This window comes from Muntiacus reevesi, chromosome 18, assembly GCF_963930625.1.
Source record: "Muntiacus reevesi chromosome 18, mMunRee1.1, whole genome shotgun sequence".
Lineage (NCBI taxonomy): Eukaryota > Metazoa > Chordata > Mammalia > Artiodactyla > Cervidae > Muntiacus > Muntiacus reevesi.
The window spans coordinates 34,062,000-34,084,794 of record NC_089266.1 but is presented as its reverse complement, the minus strand read 5'-3'; the positions used below and the strand labels follow the sequence as shown (position 1 = coordinate 34,084,794).

The following is a 22,795-nucleotide window of genomic DNA, read 5'->3' as shown; positions in this document are numbered from 1 at the left end:
TCCAGTGGTTAGGACCTGGTGCTTTCACTGTCAGGGTCCTGGGTTCAATCCCTGGTCAGGGAACTAAGATTCCACACACAAGTCAAAAGAAAAAAAAGACTGTTTGCATGAAATCCTGCTTCTGCAAGCCCAAGAGTTACTGCCCTGTATCCTCATGTTCATAGGTCCCCAGGCCTAAGGACTGGTCACAGGAAGGCAAAGTTGTCTGCCCTCTTAGTAGGACTCTGACAATTAAAAAATTGGTGGGTGGGGGAGACATAATTTCAAATTTACAGAAAAGTTGCAAGAACAGTACAAAAGTTGCAAGGACAGTACAAAGAATTCCTTTATATTCTTCACCCAGATTTCCCCAAATATTAATATTACTACATTTGCTTTGTATCTCTTCTTTCTTCCCTCCTTCCCTCTCTCTCTCCTTCCCTCTCTCCCCCTCTGCACCCTTTATTTTTCCTCTACTGTTTGAAATTAAGTTGCAGACATGATGCCCCTTTACCTCCGAATACTTCAGTGTCTAGTTCTTAAAAAAAAGGTGCATAACATCACCTTCTTTTCCATAACCACAGTGCAAGTCTCAAGATCAGGAAATTCACACTGATATCACAATATAAGCTTCAAATAATATTCAGATTTTGCCAACTGTCCCTGTGACGTCCACTATAAAAGAAAATCCTGGATCATGCATCATATTCATTCGCCACGTCTCTTTCACCCACTTTAACTGGAAGAGTTTCTCAGTCTTTCAATGCCTTCCTAACATTGATCAGCTATTTTGTAGGATACCCCTCCATTTGGATTAGTCCCATGTGTCTTTATAATTACATTCAGGTGACACATTTTTGGTAGAAATGTCACAGAAATGTTGCTGTGTTCTCAGTGCATCATATCAAGAGGCACCAGTACCAGTACCCACACTGGGATGTTTATTTGATCACAACCTTAAGGTGGTGTCTGCCAGGGTTTTCTACTGAGGATCTGACCAAGTCTACTTCCCCTTGCTAGAAGTCCTCTGACGCAATTGAGGCAGAATGGAGACTTCACTGCTGAACTGCAAGCAATCCGTCAAAATTCAGCTGAAGTGACTTTTGTGTGGCTCCCTCACCGACCTTCCTTTTACAGACTTGTAAGTCTTTACTGGGACTTTGATGGTGGTCCAATGGTTAAGACTCCACACTTCCACTGCAGGGAGGCAGGTTTGCTGTCTGGTCGGGGAGCTAAGATCCTGCATGTCACCTGGTACGATCAAAATATAAAATTAACTGGCTTCCCTGATGGCTCAGCGCTGAAGAATCTGCCTGCCAACACAGGAGACACGGGTCTCCAGGATGCCTGTGCTCAGCAACAAGAGAAGACACAGCAATGAGAAGCCTGCATACTGCAACTAAAGAGTGGCCTTCTCTCGCTACAAACAGAGGAAAGCCTGTGCAGCAACGAAGACTCAGCACAGCCAAAAGTAAATAAATAAAATTATTGGAAAAGACCTGGATGGTGGGAAAGATTGAAGGCAAAAGGGGAAGGGGGCAGTAGAGGATGAGATGGTTAGACAGCATCACCAACAATGGATGTGAGTTTGAGCAAACTCAGGGAAATAGTGAAGGACAGGGAAGCCTAGTGTGCTACATTCCATGGGGTTGCAAAAAGTCAGATATGACTTAGCAACTGACCAACATTAATATTAAAAAAAAAAAAAGCAAAAAACAAACCTTTGTGCCCTATTTCAGCATTTAGCACTGTCTACCGTGACTGCTGACTTGATGGTAATCTAGCACACTGCCTGCCACATAGTTGGTGCTTATAAGTGTACAATGAATGAATGAAAGTGATAGACTAGAGAAGTGGGTGGGTGAGGAGAGAAGAAAGAGGGAAAGCCAAGATTGATCAGTTTCCAGGAGGCTCTCTTCCTGATACAGGGAGTACCTGCGTCTGGAGAGGAGGAAGGGTGGCTGCTTCCAGGCATCAGGACTGGCTCCCTCCACTCCACTCATGGCAGAGGCAGTGTTTCAGGGCTGGGAGGCTGGTGGGTTATTACTGGTGATCTGGGTTAAGTGTTGAGGCAAGATCTTAGTGGCCCCTGCATTCAAGGCAGCCATTTCCAGGATTCCTGCCACTGCACCAGGAGAAAGGCCTAGAGAGGGCGTGACTCCAAAGAACTGTATATTCAGTGCTGAGAGGGCATGGGGGAAGGGGAGAGAGGCAAACATCTGGTCACTGGATGACCTGGCTGTGCAAAACCCAAGGAGGAAAGCTGATAAGACCTCATCTGCTAGTCGTGACGAGGGAAGTGTCTAAAAGTGAAAAGAAACACTAGACCAAAGTTCCAGGTGTGGAGAAGTTATTCTGAGCAAAGAGCTCCTCGACAGAAAGGATGCAGAAGTTCAAATTGAATAGAACAGGAAGATTCTACAAAGGAGACTTGGGGAAGCAAAAGGCAGAATATCAGGACCCAATTTCAAAAGGAAAAAAAGAGAAAATAGAATTAGATCCAACCTATATACTTGCGTGCGTGTGTGTGTATGTATAAATAAAACATATTATATATATAGTTAATTATAAATAAGAAAATTAGACATAAGATAAACACGCTTGTAAAAGGCAAAGCCTCATATTAAAGCGGAAAGCCAACTGGCTCAGGAAGTTCATATTTCCTGCTCACTTTGTTTGCTTGGAAAACACAGCAGAGCAGACCATCTGGGGTAATTAATTCTGGGGTAAAAATGTCAGAACTTGGGTAAACAAAGAGTGGTGCCAAGATAACAGCAATCAAGTGGAACTAGGAACCGAAAACAGAAACCAATTTCACTAATTCAAAGGAACAGACTTCTGAACAAAATTCAGAAGATTCTGGGGACAAACCTATTCTGCGCTGGCTAACTTTTGAACAACAGAGGGCTCTTATCTTTACATTTCAAGGTAGCTCAGGTTTCAAATCAATATCAGTAAAAATTCTACAAAGGAAAGATGTGTAAATCACACATTCAAAAACAGCTCCTCTCCCCCTAAAACCTTTCTCCTCAATATTCCACAACCCAAAGCCACCAAATCTGAAAAGGTTAAAATAACTATGCAGAGGTAACTGGTTGAAATTATCTTAGTGTTGAAGCTCACCTTGGTGAACCATGCTTTAATTGTCAGTGGCACACATGTTCAGAAAGTCTGCAGAATAAATTGGAAGCAAGAGTTAAAAGCTGAGCTTCTCAGACACCTCCCCCTTCTGGTCTCAGTGCCAACTAATGACATTCCAATGTGTAGCCTCAAAAAACTACTGGGAATAGAGTCTCAGAAATAACAAAAGAAAATGTTTCTTCTTCCGCTAGAGCTGAAAAAAAAAAGCAGATTCTATTCCACAATATAAGGCTGCTGCTGCAGCTGCTGCTAAGTCATTTCAGTTGTGTCTGACTCTGTGCAACCCCATAGACGGCAGCCCACCAAGCTCCCCCGTCCCTGGGATTCTCCAGGCAAGAACACTGGAGTGGGTTGCCATTTCCTTCTCCAATGCACAAAAGTGAAAAGTGAAAGCGAAGTTGCTCAGTCATGTCCGACTCTTAGCAACCCCATGGACTGCAGCCTACCAACCTCCTCCATCTATGGGATTTTCTAGGCAAGAGTACTGGAGTGGGGTGCCATTGCCTTCTCCGAAATATAAGGCTAGCTTTGACAAAGTTGTAAGTAGAAAATATTCACTAAAGCCTCAATCTGAGTCTCTCATCTTCTCTCAAAATATTATATTTGCAAATCATATATCTGATAAGGGGTTAATATGCAAAATATGAACTTCCAGATGTTCAAGCTAGATTTAGAAAAGGCAGAGGAACCAGAGATCAAATTGCCAACATCTGTTGGATCATCAGAAAAGCAAGAGAGTTCCAGAAAAACATCTACTTCTGCTTTATTGACTATGCCAAAACCTTTGACTGTGTGGATGACAACAAACTGTGGAAAATTCTTCAAGAGATGAGAACACCAGATCACCTGACCTGCCTCTTGAGAAATCTCTATGCAGGTCAGGAAGCAACAGTTAGAACTGGACATGGAACAACAGACTGGTTCCAAATAGGAAAAGGAGTACATCAAGGCTGTATATTGTCACCCTGCTTATTTAACTTATATGCAGAGTACATCATGAGAAATGCTGGGCTGGAGGAAGCACAAGCTGGAATCAAGATTGCCGGGAGAAATATCAATAACCTCAGATACCCAGATGACAACACCCTTATGGCAGAAAGCGAAGAAGAGCTAAAGAGCCTGTTGGTGAAAGAAAAAGGAGAGTGAAAACGTTGACTTAAAACTCAACATTCAGGAAACTAAGATCACGGCATCTGGTCCCATCACTTCATGGCAAATAGATGGGGAAACAGTGGAAACAGTGACAGACTTCATTTTCTTGGGCTCCAAACTCACTGCAGATGATGACTGCAGCCATGAAATTAAAAGACTTTTGCTCCTTGGAAGAAAAGCTGTGATCAATCTAGACAGCATATTAAAAAGCAGGGACATTACTTTGCCAACAAAGGTCCGTCTAGTCAAAGCTATGGTTTTTCCAGTAGTCATGTATGGATGTGAGAGTTGGACTATAAAGAAAGCTGAGTGTTGAAAAACTGATGCTTTTGAATTGTGGTGTTGGAAAAGTCTCTTGAGAGTCCCTTGGATAGCAAGGAGATCCAACCAGTCCATCCTAAAGGAAATCAGTCCTGAATATTCATTGGAGGGACTGATGCTGAAGCTGAAACTCCAATATTTTGGCCACCTGATGTGAAGAACTGACTCACTGGAAAAGACCCTGATGCTGGGAAAGACTGAAGGCAGGAGAAGAAGGGGATGACAGAGGATGATATGGTTGGATGGCATCACCAACTCAATGGACATGAGTTTCAGTAAACTCCGGGAGTTGGCAATGGACAGGGAGGCCTGGTGTATTGCAGTCCCTTAGGACTTCCCTAAGGATTCAGTGTTTAAGAATGAGCTCTGCAAGGCAGGGGTGTGGGTTCTTTGCAATGCAGGGGGTTCGGGTTCGATCCCTGGTTAGGGAACTAAAATCCCACATGCTCATCAGTTCAGTTCAGTCACTCAGTCGTGTCCGACTCTTTGCGACCCCATGAATCACAGCATGCCAGGCCTCCCTGTCCATCACCAACTCCCAGAGTCCATCCAAACCCATGTCCATTGAGTCGGTAATGCCATCCAACCATCTCATCCTCTGTTGTCCCCTTCTCCTCCTGCCCTCAATCTTTCCCAGCATCAGGGTCTTTTCCAATGAGACAGCTCTTCGCATCAGGTGGCCAAAGTATTGGAGTTTCAGCTTCAACATCAGTCCTTCCAATGAACACCCAGGACTGATATCCTTTAGGATGGACTGGTTGGATCTCCTCGCAGTCTAAGGGACTCTTAAGAGTCTTCTCCAACACCACAGTTCAAAAGCATCAATTCTTCAGCGCTCAGCTTTCTTTATAGTCCAACTCTCACATCCATACATGACCACTGGAAAAACCATAGCCTTGACTAGACGGACCTTTGTTGACAAAGTAATGTCTTTGCTTTTTAATATGCTGTCTAGGTTGGTCATAACTTTCCTTTCAAGGAGTAAGCATCTTTTAATTTCATGGCTGCAATCACCACATGCTCATAGCATGGCCAAAAACCCCCAAAACATAAAACAGTCAAACATACAAAAGCAGAGATAGAATGGTGGTTGCCAGGGGTTGAGGGGAGGCGGAAATGGGGAGCTACTATTCAAGGGGTATAAAGTTTTGACTATGCAAGATGATTAAATCCTAGACATCAGCTATACAACTTTCTGTCTACAGTCAACAATGCACTTCAAGTTTGTTAACGGGTAGGATCACAGGGAAGGATCACAATACACTTTGTTAAGTGTTCTGACCACAGCAAAGTGTGTTTCAAAACCAGAGTTGCTCTCTCCACTCCACTCCAGAACCACCCCGGGAGCAGGAAGAGAACCAAGGGGTGCTCAACCTTGAAGGGCTGAGTGTATCCTGACCCAGGGCTCCAGACCAGCCTGTGGCTTGGAATGCGGGTGGGCATGTGAACAGAGGGCACTGAACCTTGTGTGGGCACACGGGTGGCAGAGGCCAGGAGGGAGGGCCCAGTCCAGCACAGACTTGGATGGAACTTGCCCACATTGGCTGCTTTCCTGCCTCCAAATCTTTTTTTTTTTTTTTTTTTTGAGGAAGGGACTTGCTTTAGTTTGACTGGTCATTCTGAGTGAGACTGAATTCTGTGAAAGTTCCCTAAACTGGATGGAGAACAAGCCCCTCCCCCATGCCCATCCTCTCTCACAAACCTGATCACAATTGGATTATCATCCCAATTTACAGGTGAGCTTGAAGCTCAAGGGACTCCTTCAAAGTTACATATCAAGTTTACATGCTTGAGTCTGTGGGGGGTGGGAAATGCTACAGATCTTTACTTCACTCCGCCACTTGTAGCTCAGATGGTAAAGAATCTGCCTTCAATGCAGGAGACCTGGGTTCGATGCCTGGGTCAGGAAGATCCCCAGGAGAAAGAAATGGCAACCCACTCCAGTATTCTTGCCTGGAGAATCCCATGGACAGAGGACCCTGGCAGGCTACAGTTCATGGGGTTGCAAGTCGGACACGACTGAGCGACTAAACCACTACCACCTTACTTGACTGTTATGTCGAATAATCTTTAGCCCATTCTTCATTTATTTTTCCTGGTAAAATTGAGTTCTGGAGGCCTCATAATGGAATTCGAGATTAGCCTTAAAAAATGCAAGTCTTAATAATGAACAAAAGGAGCCACAGGAAGATATGGCAACATTCCCTTCCTCCTGTATGTGTAGAGGGAGAGACACTGTTCTGTATTATAAGAGGAAGCCAAGGGGACTTCCCTGGCAGTCCAGGGGTTAGGATTCTGTCAAAAAACAAACAAAAAGACTAACCCAAATAATCTAGCTGGACAAGGTATTAAATTAAGATCTTTCTCAAGAACTGATGTTGAAGATTTCTAAGAATGTAACTGGTACTCATTTCTTCAGTTCTCTGTTCAAGTAAAACTGCCTGTGTTATTTGAATGGGGTGGGGGGAGCAGCGTTCTAAGGCTTTGGACATTGTTGCCATACATCCTTAAAAACTACCTCCTAAAAAACTGTCATTCTGGGGCTTCCCTGGTGGTCCAGTGGTTGAGAGTCTGTGCTCCCACTACAGGGGGCATAGGTTCGATCCCTGGTCGGAAAAAAACCTAAGATCCCATACGTCCTGTGACCAAAAAAACCCAAGAAAACAAAAACAAACAAACAAAATCTGTCATTCTGATTGCTGTTTAGTGGCTCAGTCACGTCTGACTCTTTTTGACCCTGTGGACGGTAGCCTGACGGGCTCTTCTGTTCATGGGATTTCCCAGGCAAGAATACTGGAGTGGGTAGCCATTCCCTTCTCCAGGGGATCCTTCCCATCCAGGGATTGAACCTGCATCTCTTAGCTACTGCTATATGGGTTGAACTTACTGTGTCACCCCAAAGAAGCTGAAGTCCTAATCCCTCCACCCCATACCTGTGAATGTGACCTTATTTGGAAATAGGGTCTCTGCAGATGATCAAGTTAAAGTGAGGTCATTGAGGATGGGCCCTAATCTACTATGCTAAGGGGACATTTGGACCCAGAGACAGACACACACAGAGGGAAGACAACGAGAAGACATAGAGGGACTGTCACCTACAAGTCAAGGAACATCTGAGGCCACCAGAAGAGATTCTGCCCCAAGCCGTCAGAGGGAATCAACCCTGATGACATCTTGATCTCAGACATGTGACCCCAGAACTGTGATATAACAAGTTTCTGTGCCACCCAGTGGGTTATGACAGCCCCTGGAAATGAATACTGCTGTTCCATATAGAACACGACCACTACTGGACTTCCTTATCAGTCAGGTTTCTGTTAAAACAAGACAGCATCACTAGGCATTTGCCTCTTCTCCCACATGCATGGCAGGAGAAACAAAACGCTCACACAACTTGAATCTGTTTCATTTGGACAGCCCTGATTGGATGACAAGTCTGACTTGCTTCCATCCCACCACAGTTGCACCAGGGTACAGCAGTTTGTTTTCCGTCCACCATTAACCCCTGCTCCTTTCCTACTGGTTGCTCTTCTCATTGTTAACTTGCAAGCGCCCCTTTAAAAATTAAGTATTGTGGACAAAGAATGTCCCCTGCCATATCAGTAAACAAAGGATGCCGTGGCCATCACGTCATCAGCCACTGCAGCCGCCCACGACTGTACACCCTGAGATTTAGGATGGAGAAAAACAGGATACTGCTTCCTAGTTAAGATGCATATCAAGAGAATAATTTCAATAAGCCCAGACTCTTGCATCTTTCTATACACAGAAAAGTGCTAAGTCCATTAATTTGAGAGATCTGTTTTTTTTCTAATTGACACTAATCTTTTGATGTTCAACTACCTTTTATTTATTTGTGGTTTCTTTTTTGCAAAAACTCCTTTATATCCTGGCTCCTCCTTCACCTCTTTGGAACAGTCCCTCAGAGTTTTAAGGGAGACTGTAGCCTGGGGCTTAAGTCCTCAGTAAGTCTGCTCAAAAAAAACATAATTCTCAACTTTTAGGTCATTTTTTTTTTCAGTTGACCATACCTTATGTCTGTTTTAGGGGTTGCAAATGTTTTCTCCCAGCCTGTCATTTACTTTTCCTCAACTTTTAAAAGGCATTATTTTTCATAAATATTTAAAATTTTTATGTAACCAAGTATATTAACCTTTTCTTATATGGGTCTCTCCATTTCAAGATGACAAAAATCTCCTCTTTTCCCCAATATTTTTACAGTTTTGTTTTTTATGTTTAGGGATCAGACTTTATTTTATTCCAGTTGGACAGCTCTATGATCCAGCACTACTATCTTTTTTTAAATTGAAGTATAATTGATCAGCACCATTAACTGAATAATACAATCCCTCCCACAGATCTGAAATGTCTTTTATCACAAATTCCTAGACACAAGGGTCTGTTTCTGGCCTTTATTCACATTGATTTCATTTGCCTTTCTTTAGCAATCGACCATAGAAACATGTATGCAAACAATCTGAACAGCCTAGATGGTGGACTAATGTAGAATGCAGGACTGGACTGTCTCCTGGGGGTTACTACTTGGTCGCTGGCTGCCATGCAAAAACTGTGGGAAGTCAGATCTTCTAAATTTTCAAGAAGTGCTAGACATCCAGATTCTTATGTGAAATCTGCTTTGAAAGTGATGGCAATTAACTTTTAAATTTAAGACATTATATGGACAAAACATATTTGCAAACTGAAAGCCTGGTTCTGCTCCAGATGCTGAAATGTGGTAACACAGAGGAAGGCTGGGCTGGGTCTAGGTGTCCTCCTCCAGGTCCCTCCACTGTAAACACTAGGGAGAAGAGGAAGGCTGAGGTAGCAGCTCCGGAAATCTCCGTTATTTGCAGTCACCCCCTGGGAAAGACAGTAGCATAGTGCCTCCTTTGACCTCTTACCCACAGGAGCTGCTGGTGTGGTTCCTGATTTGCTCCGCCATCAGGAGGTGGTAGGTCAGCATGTGGGGGACAGGGGGCAACATCAGTCAAGTTGGGCCTCCCAGGCCCTGCTCAGCTGAGTGATACAGGAAGGGGATGTGAGGTGCTGGCCGAGGATGAAGTCGAGATTCTGGTCCTCCAAGACAAGCTGGAAGAGTGACATCACCTCCTGTCTAATAATAGTGCAGATTTCCTGGATGTCTAGCTTAACACTGTTTAATCAGCAAAGGAATGGCAACAGTGATCTCCAACTCTCATGATGAGGGTAAGATCTGAAGGTAGCAAGGACAACTCACATCTTAGAAGTTCACAAGCATTATCTCACTGTCTTTCACAACCACCCTGTGAGGCAGGCGTCATCAGGAGATTGCTCTTGGCCCAAGGGGAAGCCAAAGTTGAGGGCAATCAGAATTTTTTTTTTGGCGGTGCCAAGGCACATGTGGGATTTTACTCCAACCAGGGATCAAACCTGTGCCCCTTGTACTGGAAGCGCAGAGTCTTAACCACTGGACCACCAGGGAAGTCCCCCAGAATGGTGAGATGGTTCTGGGATATGCAGGAAGAACTGAAGAGTCAGAAACTGCAGGCCCCTTCTCCTTCCCTGCGTCCATGTCTCTAGAATCATTTATTCACTCAACAAATCCTTACTCAACACCTCTGATGGGCTGAGTCCTCTTCCAGGCCTTTGAGAATACAGCCATGCACAGATCTTGGGCATTACCCTCCCCTTTCCTCTGAACTGTGACCCAGACTGGCCTTTGCTCTATTCTTCTCTGGCTGAAGCAGTGACCTCAGGCCAACTTTTGCAATTTGCTCCAGAGTCCCTAGTTGTTTCCCGGCCACTGGTCACTTCCTGGAATGTATGACCGTTCCAGGACTACATCACGTCATGCTGTGCTTGAGGCACGGCACACTGGCAGGCTCAGACCCAAACCCTAGCCATGCCTTAATTTTAACCTATTTTTAAAATGTTTCAGGCAGGTCGATCCCAGTGGATGCCATTCTGAGAGCAGGGTGGGTACATCAGGTTTCTCTTGAAGCAGGAAACAAAGCTCAGCTAGTGGGGCAGCGTCTCTGGGACATGTGAGATCAACCTCTGTTCTTCTCATTATTTGTCCTTCACCTACATCTTTTTCTCTGATGCCCCCATCTTTTGGGTTCTGTGCCTGAGGAGCAGGAACAGATACTTGATACATGCAGGGCAGTCCCACCAGCTCTACAGGGCTCAGACCCCATCAGTTTACATTCTGCAAGCAAACATCCTCTTCCACTGACTGTAGTTGGTAGAACTGTGTGCATGCTCAGTTGCTAAGCTTGTGTCAGACTTTCGCAACCCTATGGACTGCAGTCTGCCATGCTCCTCTGTTCATGGGATTTCCCAGGCAAGAATACTGGAGGGAGTTGCCATTTCCACCTCCAGGGGATCTTCCTGACCCAGGGATCAAATCTGAATCTCCTGCATTGGCAAGTAGGTTCATTACCCCTGAGCCAATTGCAGTATAACTGCAGTCCCCCCCCCCCCCACCACCACCAAAGATATGTCCAAGTCCAAACCCTGAGCAACCATGAATGTGAACTTATTTAGAAACAGGGTCTTTGCAGATGAAATTAAGGTAAGTATCTTGAGATGAAATTATTAATTAGGCTGGGCCCTAAATCCAACTGCATATATTTGGTGTCCAATGAGGTCCTTGTAAGAGACAGAAAAGGAGCACACACACAGACCAAGGAGAGAAGGCCACATGAAGACAAGGCGGAGGCTGGATCTGTGCTACTCTGAGCCCAGGAGTGCCAAGAACTGCTGACAGCCACTAGAGAAAGGAGGAAGGCCTGGAATGGATTCTCTCTTGGCGCCTCCAGAAGGAATGAACCCTGCCAACACCCTGATTTCAGATCTCTGGCCTCTAGGACTAAGAAGAAAGTTTTTTTTTTAATTAATTTATTTATTTTTTTTAAATTTTGGCTGTGTCCTCAGCATGCAGGATCCTAGTTCCCCAACCGAGGATCAAACCTGCTCCCCCTGCATTGAGAGCTCACAGTCTCAACCATGGACTGCCAGGGAAGTCCCCAAAGTTGTTTTAAGCCTCCAGGTTTGTGGGAATTTGTTAGGGCAGGTGAGATCAGAGACTGGAGCCACCGTCCCCTCTGACCTAGGACTACCAAGAACAGCGCTCCTGAGAGAGTGGCCTTCACTCCTTTCATCTGGGGTCTTGGCTACAGCTCTCAGGTGGCTCTACAGCACCCAGAGGCACTAAGCGGCCACCCAGCAGACGTCTGTTCACCAGGAGAAGAGACCTGAGGCCGCCTGGGAGGTGCTGGGCTCCGAGGCTTCGAGAGGTGTGGGATCGACGTCCTCGTCCACGTCAGACCGGTCTGCTCCAACCTCAGCCCTCTCTTCCTGCCTGACCCAGAGGCTGCTTTCCAGTTGTTCTTCAGCAATTTCTAGCTCCTCCTCTGTGTGTAAAACAGCCACAGTTTCCCGGGGCAAATGTGAGGAATAGAGTCCAAATTTGGCTTTACAACCAAACATTGCCTCATATGGACTCTGTTGCAAGGAACCATCAAAGGCCTGATTCCTCACCATCTGCATGAATCGCAGGCCTTCGGTCCAATGACAGGAGTGGTTACTCTGCATCCAGGCACTCAGCATGGTCTTGACATCATGGCTTGCTCGCTCCAGGAAGCCCTGGCCTTGGCCAGGGTGGGATTTACCAAGGACTATCTTTAGGTCTGGCCATACCTTGTTGAGCTCATTAACAACCTGGTTTGTGAACTCTATGCCGCTGTCAGATTCTAACATGCCGGGTGGACCAAGAATTGTGAAAATATCCAACAGGACACTGACTACCTCATGGGCCTGCTTGGCTTTTAATGGCCGTAAAATAATGAACTTGGTTAAGTGGTCCTGGTAATACAAAATGAACTTGAATTCCCCATCAGCATTTGACTGCATATCAAGGATTTCAACTTGGCATCTGGAGTCATTGTCCTTACATGCCATGGGCTTGGGTGCAAGGCCTCTCTTGGGTACTGGGTTCTTCTGGTGGCACTGTTTACACAGAGTCAGATATAAGACAATGACTTCTTTGGTGACATTCCCATATTTGCCTTGCAGTTCCTTGAGCATGCGTGTCCGCCCGCCATGGCCAATATTGAGATGTGTGTCATGAAGGATGTCAAACAGCTCTTCCTTGTGTACATAATACCGTATTCGATCTCGTTCTCTGTGAGCAGCCTCTATGAGTTTCTCGGTGCCTTCTACAGAAATCACATCATATTTTGCTGCACGGCGATAATCACGTGATGACTTCTTCCCCTTCTCTTTAGCTTCTTTGACTTCCTTGATTGTTTGAAAGTACTTTTCTTTGGAAAATACCTTGCTATTGTAACTTTTGCTTTCTACCAACTTGGTCACGCTGGTGAGAAACTTTTCTCTCATGGTACTTATCTCCATTTCTGTTTCACTTGGACTTGAAACACCAGGGAGATCATTTCCAGCTCTCTGTGGTGTCATGGAGAATTCTAAGAAGTCTCCTAAAGAGATGGAGAAAGAAGCGAACAAAGTTGAATTTCATGATATGCCACCTGGAACACTTTCCCGCCAAGGTTCCCCATAATTCTTTCATCTGATTTTTGAAGATATGGAAGACAGATACTAGCATGGAACAGAATAAAAATACCCAGAAAGCCCACTAGGGCCATTCAAAACAAGAGCATGTCAACAGAATTTTATTTAAAAAAATTCAAAGTATTTGTTTATTTTGGCTGCACCCTGTCTTAGTTGCTGCATACAGGATCTTTAATTGTGGCAAACAGGATGGAAACTGGACCCCCTGTAGTAGAAGCACAAAGTCCTAACCACTGGACCTCCAGGGAAGTCCTGGGATTTTTTTTTTTTTTTTTTTTTTGGGATTTTTTAAAATGATGACTTTTCCCTGTCAGTTGTACACAGGGTTAGTAAATGAAGACTGAGTCCTTACCCTGAGGGACCGCGTTCTCATAACTGTTCAGCATTATGCCTCTGCTGCAATCCTTCTGAGGGGCTTCCTAATACTTCCAGTCTTTGGTCAGATCCTCAAATGTTGCTGCCTCCCCAGATGACATCATCTACTTCCACAGGGATTGCTGTGCCTTGGGGCCTGGGCTGAGGAGCAGCTGCAGCAAAACTGTGGAAGAGACCATGGAGGTTCTGGGAAAGAAGGCATACCCACATGCATGACTGAATGTGAGCATGTGATTATCACACAGAAGAAAAGATAACAGGGTAGAGGAAAGGTCTCACATCCAGTAAGATGAATCCAGCTTTACAGTGAGGAAGAGGGGTTTTGTCCTCTTGGAGGGTCTGCAGGCCTGGCCTGTCTTGATACTGGCTGAGCTGGAGCCCACATATTCTTTTTTCCAGAATGAAGCAGAGTGTCCAACTGAACTTGAGCACTCCAAGGTTAGGAGACACTTCCAGGTACAGGTTTAATGGTTCTGAAAAGAGGCAGCAGGGCCTGTTTTCAAAAATGGACAAATTACACCTGGGGATAGACAGCTGTGTCAGATTTTCATGCCGAAGAGTTACCCCAAATGGGGTCCACACGCCACCAAGATTGGAGAATTCCTCCGGAAGAGAACTTGATAATCGGGGGTCTAAACCGAGGCAACTCCAGGATATAGGATGTGATGAGGCCAGGGGAAGTCTTCATATGATGATCACAGGAATTCCAACAATCTTATGAAAACAAGATCCCCAAGATGCCATGCCGGACCAGCCGGGAGATTTCAGCGAGCAACACGACGCATTCCTTTAGGCTAAGAAATAAAGACACAGGACAGATGGGGTCGAGAGGATCACTGCAGTCAACGATGCTCCTTTATTTCTCTAAGTTTCATTTATACTTAAACCAAGAAGGAGGCATCCCAAAGAAAATTCTTCCCCATGTACATCATCTTTAAGATAACAATCACTAGAACTCTCACTAGGCGCCAGAGCACAGGAATGGCATCCTGATTTATATTAGGGGTAATCATAAAAAGGCTATCTGTCTGCATCTTGTGTGCATTCAAGGCTTACTAGTGTTCTGTTTAACTTTGGATAGTAAATTCCAGAGGGGTGGCGGGACAGAGAGCTATGTCTTTGAATAGACCCTTGATAATCAATCAAGGCAGCTCCCAGAGTCAGCTCTTTCAAGCCGCTCGCCGCAATGCCAGCCATCAGATGAAAACCTGAGGGCCAGGGCAGACTCCTAAGAAGCAGAGAAAGATGGAAACATTTAACAGCTCTGAGCAAGAGTCTCAGTTAAGCAAAGCTTGATTCCTGGTCCTGAATGTCCTCCACTAAAAAGATTTCGGATTTCCTTGCTTGGCATCATTGGTTAACTACATGACATTCCTGATTCTAAAGACACTTCTGACATTGAAACTGCTGACTTAATGACAATTTTCTTTTCACAGGGAAAACAGAGACCCTACATGAAATGAACATATCCAGATTTTTAAAATGTGAAAAATACGCATTTTAGAATCAAAGAAACAGAATGTTTGTAAAATACCCTTTAAACCTGAGCGCCACATTCTCAATGCAAACGGACATTTTAATGACTCTGAAGTCCTTCAGTTAAAAAAAAAGGTTTCATCCACTAGTCCCATATAATCACTGACATGGGGCTTTGTTTCCCAAGGATTATGTATTATCATCCTACGTCCTTAGAAGACACTTGAAACCACAAGATGGTCAATGCAAACCAGGAAGAGCTCCTAGACTCCTCACTGAAACCAGCATCTCTCAGAAACTGGCTGCTCTGGCTGCTATTTGAGGCCCTCAGCGAACTACACAGGAAGGAAGAGTCTCATCTCCATCCTATAAAGGAATGAAGACAGGCTGGAAATAATTCAGATGGAAAAATCTCAGTCTTCAACATGCGAAATGGTCCTTACCCAATCCCATGAAATTCTATAGCCAGAGAGTCACATTTGGCTAATAGACATATTTCGGTTAGCCTACCCAGTGTTTTTTGTTTTTTTTTTAATTGGATGAGTTACCTACATTTACAGACTGGGGAGTTCATTTAAAAATCTAGATTTCTAGCTTTCTTGAAAAATGGGACGATCCGGTCACACCGGGAGCTGTTTGGCTTGGCAACATCTGTCTCGAGTGGAGAGGCAGTAGCTCCTTTTGGACAGTCCACACTCTCTGGCTTCCCAGTGTCTAAGCCAGCTACTAACTTTGTCACCTTAACGGCCCACTCCTGTAGTTAACTGAGTTTTCAACACCTGTTCTAAAGTAGAATGAAAAAACTGAGGCCCCAAAGAAATGCGGCCAGCTTCTTGGTGTGACCTGTTCTGGTGGGGTAACTGACAAATGAGCTTGTTCACAGAAAACTGGAAAGATCCTCCTTCCTCACTCACCTGTGAGTCTTTGCTTTGGCTGCCCCCGACCTGGAATGTTCTTCCATTGATCTTCCAAATCACACCCAGCTCAGGTCAGCATTCTTCTTGATGCACTCTGATTGCCATCTGTCTGTCCCTCCTCTGAACAGCCAGCACCACTCACTGGAGCGCTTTGCCTTTTTAGTCAACTGGTTCAGGTGTACACAACCTAGAAGACAGAGGCTGGGCTTCTATCTCGCTGTATCCCCTCAGAGGGCCCACGAATACAGAGCTGAACAAAAGATGTTAAAAGAATATGTCAAACAGTTGGCTTACAGTATAGTAGAGAGACAGGGCAGAGGTATGGTTGAGTCTAGGCTTGGGAAGTCGATTTCTGACTCATCACTTATTGAATAAGCGGAGCAAAGTTACTGAGGCTTCAGCTTCCACAATAGAATGGGGAGAATGCTAGTCTACATCACTATAGTTGTGATAATGTGGGTAAAGCACTTAGCACAGTGCCCTGCACCTTAAATAAAACAACCTCCGGCTTATTCCTGAAGACCTGGCTCGGGCATCAGGTCCTTTGTGCGGTCCTGAGTCCCAACTCCGCAACACCTCGCCCCGTTGCCCGCGGGTTTCTCTCGGCAGTCGGGACCCGCCTACTCCCCCGATTGAATGAAAGAGCCAGGCCGGAGGAGGAGACCGAGCTAGGGATTTTTGCAAGAGAAGGAGGCCCGGAAGAAGAGATGAACCAGGAGCACAGGGTCGCGAGCCGCCTCAGCCCCAGCTGGCTCCACTGGCGCCGTCCGGGCCCCTCCTGCCCACGAGCGCTAGCGGCTCTGGCGGATCGATGCGCCGGAAACGACTCCGCGCCGACCGGAAGCCCCGCCCCTCCCGAGGAAGCGCTCAGATACAGCGGCGGGCCATATTCTCGGCTGAGACGCGGTGAAGTTCTTGAGGTGAGATCTGGGGCTGGTCGAGGTGTGACCTTGGCTAAGGCAGACACCGACTGGGGCGTCCGGCGGCAGCAAAACTGGTCATCTCTTTCCCTACGTTGTTGTTAAGGCTCCAAGATAAGTAAGTGCTCGCCTCCAGCACGTAAAGCACGTTTATATGCTTAGTCTTAAAGCAAAGAAGGGCGGCGGCACAAGTGTTGCCAACAACTAATCCTGCACTGCATCACTTCCTCCTCTCGGAGAAGCTGCTTTTTAGGTGAGTACTTTTGCCCTCAGATTTTAAGTTAAAAGATTTCTTTGGGCCTGACACCACTCACTCAACATCAGTGCAGAAAACAAGGTGGTAAAAGGGACACTAGGGTATTTCGCTGCATCCCTAAACTGCTTCTTCCTGCTTTAAAAAATAAAATAAAATTTAAAAAAATTACTATATTAGTCCAATATTATTAAGTGTTCGAAATTGGTTAAAAATCCAGCTTTTTCCAAACGGTACTTTTCATTAGTGGAATCAAGCCACCAGATAGGGATGATCTGCCCCTAGACAGCTAACATCACCAGAACTTCCTTGAAAACCAACCAGGCCTTGTCCCAAAGCACCACACATAAAGACTCTTCATTTTAACAGTTTTTAATGAAAGCTGTGGACAAGATGATTTTATTCCTGCATCTTCTCAATCGTTTCTTCCTTGTATTTGCCCTTTTCCTTTCCTACTTGGCGAGATTTGGCTTTACGTTCAAGGATCTTTTTGCGGTCTTTGTCCAGTTTTAGTCTGGTGATAACCACCTGCAGACAGAAAAAAAAACTTTATAAGCTTTAAACAATCACCAATACAGAACACATGGGAAGGTCCAACATTCAGTCTCCCACTTGTGGGAATGGATTGCTTAAGTGCTAGAAATGACTCTTTACCCCCAAACAAACCTGACTTAAATGTTCACTAATGTTCAGCCCACAGAGGAGAAGGCAGTGTGGCACTGGTGGTTCTTCTCACGTCTTCTGTGATAAAAATCAACTGCTTCTACTGCAATATATTTCAACAATTCCACTCCTCTCACCCCAGTTTTATAAGCTAACTAAGTCATACACATTTTTATTTCCACACTATCTTTAGTCCCGTAAGTCTGAAAATTAAATTCCAACAGATTTGTCACTAAAGGTATCCAGATTATGAAGATTTTAGTGTTAGGAAGGAAGGAAGAAGATAGCAGTGAACAAGATCTGGGGATTCAGCATAGTGACCAAAGGACAATCTGGACTACCATGGAGGTTATATTTAATGAGATGAAATGCTGGAGGAAAGGGGTTAAATTGTTATCAATGTCAGGCAGGCTCCAAGAAAAGGGCTTGAACAAAGACCTGAGAAGGCAGAAGTGTTTCAAAGAGAACAGCAAACATTCAAGTGCAGAGGCAGGATAACTTCCAAGTTTAATAGGTATTTCTCAGATCTGAGTGTGTCTGAAGGGCTTGTTAAAATAGACCCCTTGTTCCCACCCCCAAATCCTGCTTCAGTAGACTAGGAAACAGAATATCCAATTCTGTGAAGCTGCCAACCACCACCCAGTAGCATAGTTACAGGAACAGCAAAGAGGCCAGCAGACTAGAACATGGAGAGTGAAGCCACCAAGTAGCAGCTGCTGAGTGAACTTTGTATGGTTGCGCCAGGTCTTAGTTGTGGCACGCGGGATCTAGTATCCCCAACCAGGGAACGAACCCGTGCCCCCTGCACTGGAAGCAGAGTCTTAGCCACTGGACCACCAGGGAAGTCCCTGGAGATGAGCCTTGTAGGCCACGCTGATGGTAACAAGCAGACAAGATTCTGGATATAATGTGACAGCAGTCAACAATCAATGATGACATGCTGGCCTAAGCAGTTGAGAAGGACAGACCTGTCACACACAGTGTTGGTAGCAGACTACTATGAGCAAGAGGGTTCACGAATAAAATAAGTCAGTAGTTTAAACATGTTGGGTTTGAGATATTGATTAGATATCCAAGTTGAAATGCAAAATCGTTAACTGGATATTGAGGTGTGTTTGGAATAAGAGATGAAGGTAAGTCAAAGAGAGAGATCAACAGTGTCAAACACTACATTAAGTTCAGAAAACACTGTATTGGTGACCTTGACAGCAGCTGCTTCAGTCCTAGGGGCAAAAATAAGATTGTAGTAGAGTGGGAAAGCCCTTGCTCTTAGGAGATGCACTCTGTCATTGATGTTTGTAATCCACTGGAGGGGTAGAGAAGAAGGGAAAGAAAATGGTAGCTGTGAATTCTAGGTGAAAGATAAAGCAACAGGTATATTAGTCTTTCTCGACTTTTGTGTAGTCTCAAGATCTTAAAAAACCAACACCTCAGTATTTGAACAGGCACCAAGTGCACTTATTACCTTTCAAGAGAAAGCAGTATTGGAGAATCCACATTGAAGTCAAGGACAGGAGAATTAGACTGTATCTTCTATCAATGAATCTAGTCTCTGAGCTCTAGATCTGCAAATGGCTTTAAGACCTACTTTCCTTACAGCTTACTCAATTCTGTTTAACACACAGGGTATGGCCTCCATAGCATCTAAACATTACCCTATTTCCTAGATTTTAAGATCTATTCATTGTTAGATTGATCAATCAGCTTACCAATACTTTTTAAGGAAAAGGTACATTACATATACATACATACAAGATAACTGTTAAAGACGCCTTGATTTTAGAAAAAAATAGTGCTGACTTTAAGACTGATTTCCAGAACACCTAAAATCTATTTCTGTAAACAGCAGTCACGTTTGTCAGCGATTGCTGTCATTTCTTTCCCCCATCTCATGCGTTCTCAAAAAACACCCACCTTGCTGGGGTGAATGCCCACATGGACAGTTGTGCCGTTGGCCTTCTCCCGCTGCACTCGTTCAATGTAGATGACGTATTTCTTCCTGTAAACCTGGACTACTTTGCCAATTTGCTGCCCTTTGTAGTGCCCTCGTACAACCTAAATGCAAATTCAGAAGTAACATATATGCGGATAAAGGAACATTAAACTTGTAAACCAGTAAATCTATGAATCAGGTAAACCTCATACACACATACAGGACCTTCCAATTTTGAAAGATCTAATGGTCAATGAAAATGTGCCAGTAATTCTCTCTCTGGCTTCAACTAACCTGCAAGTAAACTATGCCCCATATAAACTACAGTGATAGACAGTACACCTCTACAACTGATGGGCCACCAGCAGTGGTGGGCTTGTTTCAGGGTTAAAAATGAGCAACAAGCCCACCTTGTTTTTTGGTACCAGTTGACAAGGAAACTATCACTTCAAAGGGAAAAGGCCACAAATATTTAAATTCACAACCTACTAAAGGGTCCAACTAAATGCCAGAGCATGAGCAGCAGCTAATACTTCAGGAACAGGCCAATTCTCTCCCAAAGGTTAACGAACATCATATCATTCTCTCCCTGATGATCCTTAGCCAGTCACAGTGTTTCTGAATAGATGCTTCTTCCCAATCAGAGACTTTCTCAGATTAAAATATCTTGGAAGCAGATGGCCTCTCAAATCTACCAGCAATTTTAGCACCAGCTCAGGAGCGAAAAACGGCTGTTTACCTCATGAAATGTTGGTGACATGGAAGCTGCTTAAGAGATGGCTTTAAATCTTTTATTAATCACTAGCTGCAGGTTACAGCTAGAATTTATGGAAGCTCTCACTTAACCCGTGTCCCCTGCATTGGGAGTGCAGTCTTAACACCCAGACTGCTAGTTCCCTGGAACTTGTGTATCTGAATTTTGATTTAGACACAGACTTGTTTACTGGTTCTCAAATGCCTCTCTAATGACCAAACATACCCAGAAAAAGATAATCCCAAGCCAATGTTCTGGTTCCAAACCATCTTTCTTTTGTTTTATCACAACTGCATCTGATGCTTGTGACAACAGATTTTCACCAAAGAGTAACGGTGAAAAAAGCAGTTTACGTTTCAACCCATCGTCTGTTAATAAAGTGCAGGATGTTCGACAAGATGACCTGAACACCAGCACATACCTGAACTTCATCATCCTTTCGGATGGGCATGGATCGAACGTTGTACTTCTGTCTTAACTCTTTAGAAAGAGGAGAAGACATAATTTTCCTGCGAATGTGGGAAGGCGCATTGAAATGCCTCTTTCGATTCTTGCTTCGGTCAGAAGTCACAAAGGGATTGAACTTCATTTTGGCTAAATAAAAAGTTAAAAGAGGTGTAAATCCTTAAAGGACCAAAATCTCACTCAGTTTACAAACAAGTATCTGCAACAATTTCATCTTGAAAGTTTACAATGCTCACAAAACCTGTCACATTAACTTCAAAACCTGCTTGAGCTGAATTGCTTTACTGGGATTTTTATTTATTTATTTATTTTTATTCAAATGGCCATAGTTATTCATTTTATCTTTTTTTCTGATTGCACTATTTTATTTTTTCCATTTATTTTTATTAGTTGGAGGCTAATTACAATATTGTAGTGGTTTTTGCCATACATTAACATGAATCAGTCATGGATTTACATGTGTTCCCCATCCCGATTCCCCCTCCCGCCTCCCTCTCCATCCCATCCCTTTGGGTCTTCCCAGTGCACCAGCCCTGAGCACTTGTCTTATACATCCAACCTGGGCTGGTGATCTGTTTCACCCTTGATAGTATACTTGTTTCAATACTGTTCTCTCTGAACATCCCACCCTCGCCTTCTCCCTGGGATTTTTAAAATTAATTACAGAATAGAAGAATTTCCCATAGCCCACAGACCTATTGGAATTAACCTTTTTGTTTACACTCTCAAACTCCATGTATTAGTCGCTCAGTCGTGTCCGACTCTTTGTGACCCCACTGACTGGAGCTTGCCAGGCTCCGCTGTTCATGGAATTCTAGGCAAGAACACTAGAGTGCCTAACCAGTCATTCCCTTCTTCAGATCTTCCCGATGCTGGGGTCGAACCCGGTCTCCTGCACTGCAGGCGGATTCTTTACAGTCTTAGCCACCAGGGAAACCCAAACTCCATAATTACCGCGTAAGGAAGCTAAGACAGTGCTTATATCTCTGTTAATTAGAGTAAAGGAGACTTAACAACTCAATTCAAACGTATTACCACGTTTCAGAAAAACCAATCAACGTAATCTACGGAACGGAGCCTGCAGTTTAAGTCTCCTCCCAAATGAATGAAATCAGGCCCTATATCCCGAACCTGGAAAACGCACAGAACTCGGGTCCAAAACGTCTTCCAACGGGCGTGCGAGGCCTGAAAGTTTTACCTAGAAACTACCCAAGACCATTCTTTAGGATACTATTCTGCCCAGACTAGACATCATCATCACAGGCTCTCTCCCCTTCAGCTCCCGTTTCCAAGTCTCAAAACCCTCTTTCCTCGTCCTTCCTCCAGCCCGGCAGCCCTTGAGTTTAGGAGAAAAGCCAAGACCATCCTGGCCCCCCTCCCTGGCTGCTACTCGGCCTCCGGAACAGTACTGGGGCACTCCGGGTCGAAAGCCACCATGCCCGTGAACAGATGGTTGCGGATTATACATTTTGTCCCAGGAAACACTTACCCGCCGGCGCTTCAGCGATGGCCACAGAAGGGAAGAGATCTGCAGGCTGCTTCCGGTTCTGTAAGTTTCCGCAAAATCTCGCGAGATCGATGTTTCTTGAGCAAGAGAGGCGCGGAGTTTGAACGCGGAGAGGAAATTGGGAAAACATCGATGACTAGCGCCGTCTCGTGGCTCGGAGGGGAACTGCGAGGGACTGCAAAACTTCTCCAGGGCCTGGAGCCTCCGGTGGGAGTCCTGGATTCTGCTGCTGTGTCCTCTGGGAACGATAGTTCCCGGGCGAGTGGTGGGAGCTGTTCGGGGTCTTACTGTCGTGGAGGGTGTTGAGGAAGTGAGCGGCGCCAGGGACCTGTGTCCCTTCACTCTCGAATACCAGGCGGGAAGGTCCTATA

General features: G+C 44.8%; 2 protein-coding genes across 3 annotated transcripts; both read right to left on the bottom strand.

Moving 5' to 3' along the window:
• Positions 1-11,549: 11,549 nt before the first annotated feature.
• On the bottom strand, positions 11,550-17,333 carry KRBA2 (KRAB-A domain containing 2). Of its 2 annotated transcripts, XM_065910175.1 has the most exons (5): positions 16,224-17,333; positions 15,927-16,116; positions 13,816-14,330; positions 13,514-13,699; positions 11,550-13,067 (listed from the first exon to the last, which is right to left on the bottom strand). In XM_065910175.1, exons 4-5 carry the CDS (start codon positions 13,545-13,547, stop codon positions 11,812-11,814), a joined length of 1,290 nt encoding a protein of 429 aa, XP_065766247.1. In that variant the 5' UTR covers positions 13,548-13,699; positions 13,816-14,330; positions 15,927-16,116; positions 16,224-17,333; the 3' UTR covers positions 11,550-11,811. The 2 variants fall into 2 exon arrangements, with proteins under 2 accessions (XP_065766247.1, XP_065766246.1); XM_065910174.1 differs by having other exon boundaries at positions 13,514-14,330.
• A 125-nt stretch (positions 17,334-17,458) lies between these two features.
• Positions 17,459-22,469, bottom strand: RPL26 (ribosomal protein L26). Its single transcript, XM_065910176.1, has 4 exons — positions 22,407-22,469; positions 20,874-21,046; positions 19,680-19,820; positions 17,459-17,630 (listed from the first exon to the last, which is right to left on the bottom strand). The coding sequence occupies exons 2-4, from the start codon at positions 21,039-21,041 to the stop codon at positions 17,502-17,504; spliced, it is 438 nt and encodes a 145-aa protein (XP_065766248.1). The 5' UTR covers positions 21,042-21,046; positions 22,407-22,469; the 3' UTR covers positions 17,459-17,501.
• Positions 22,470-22,795: the final 326 nt, after the last annotated feature.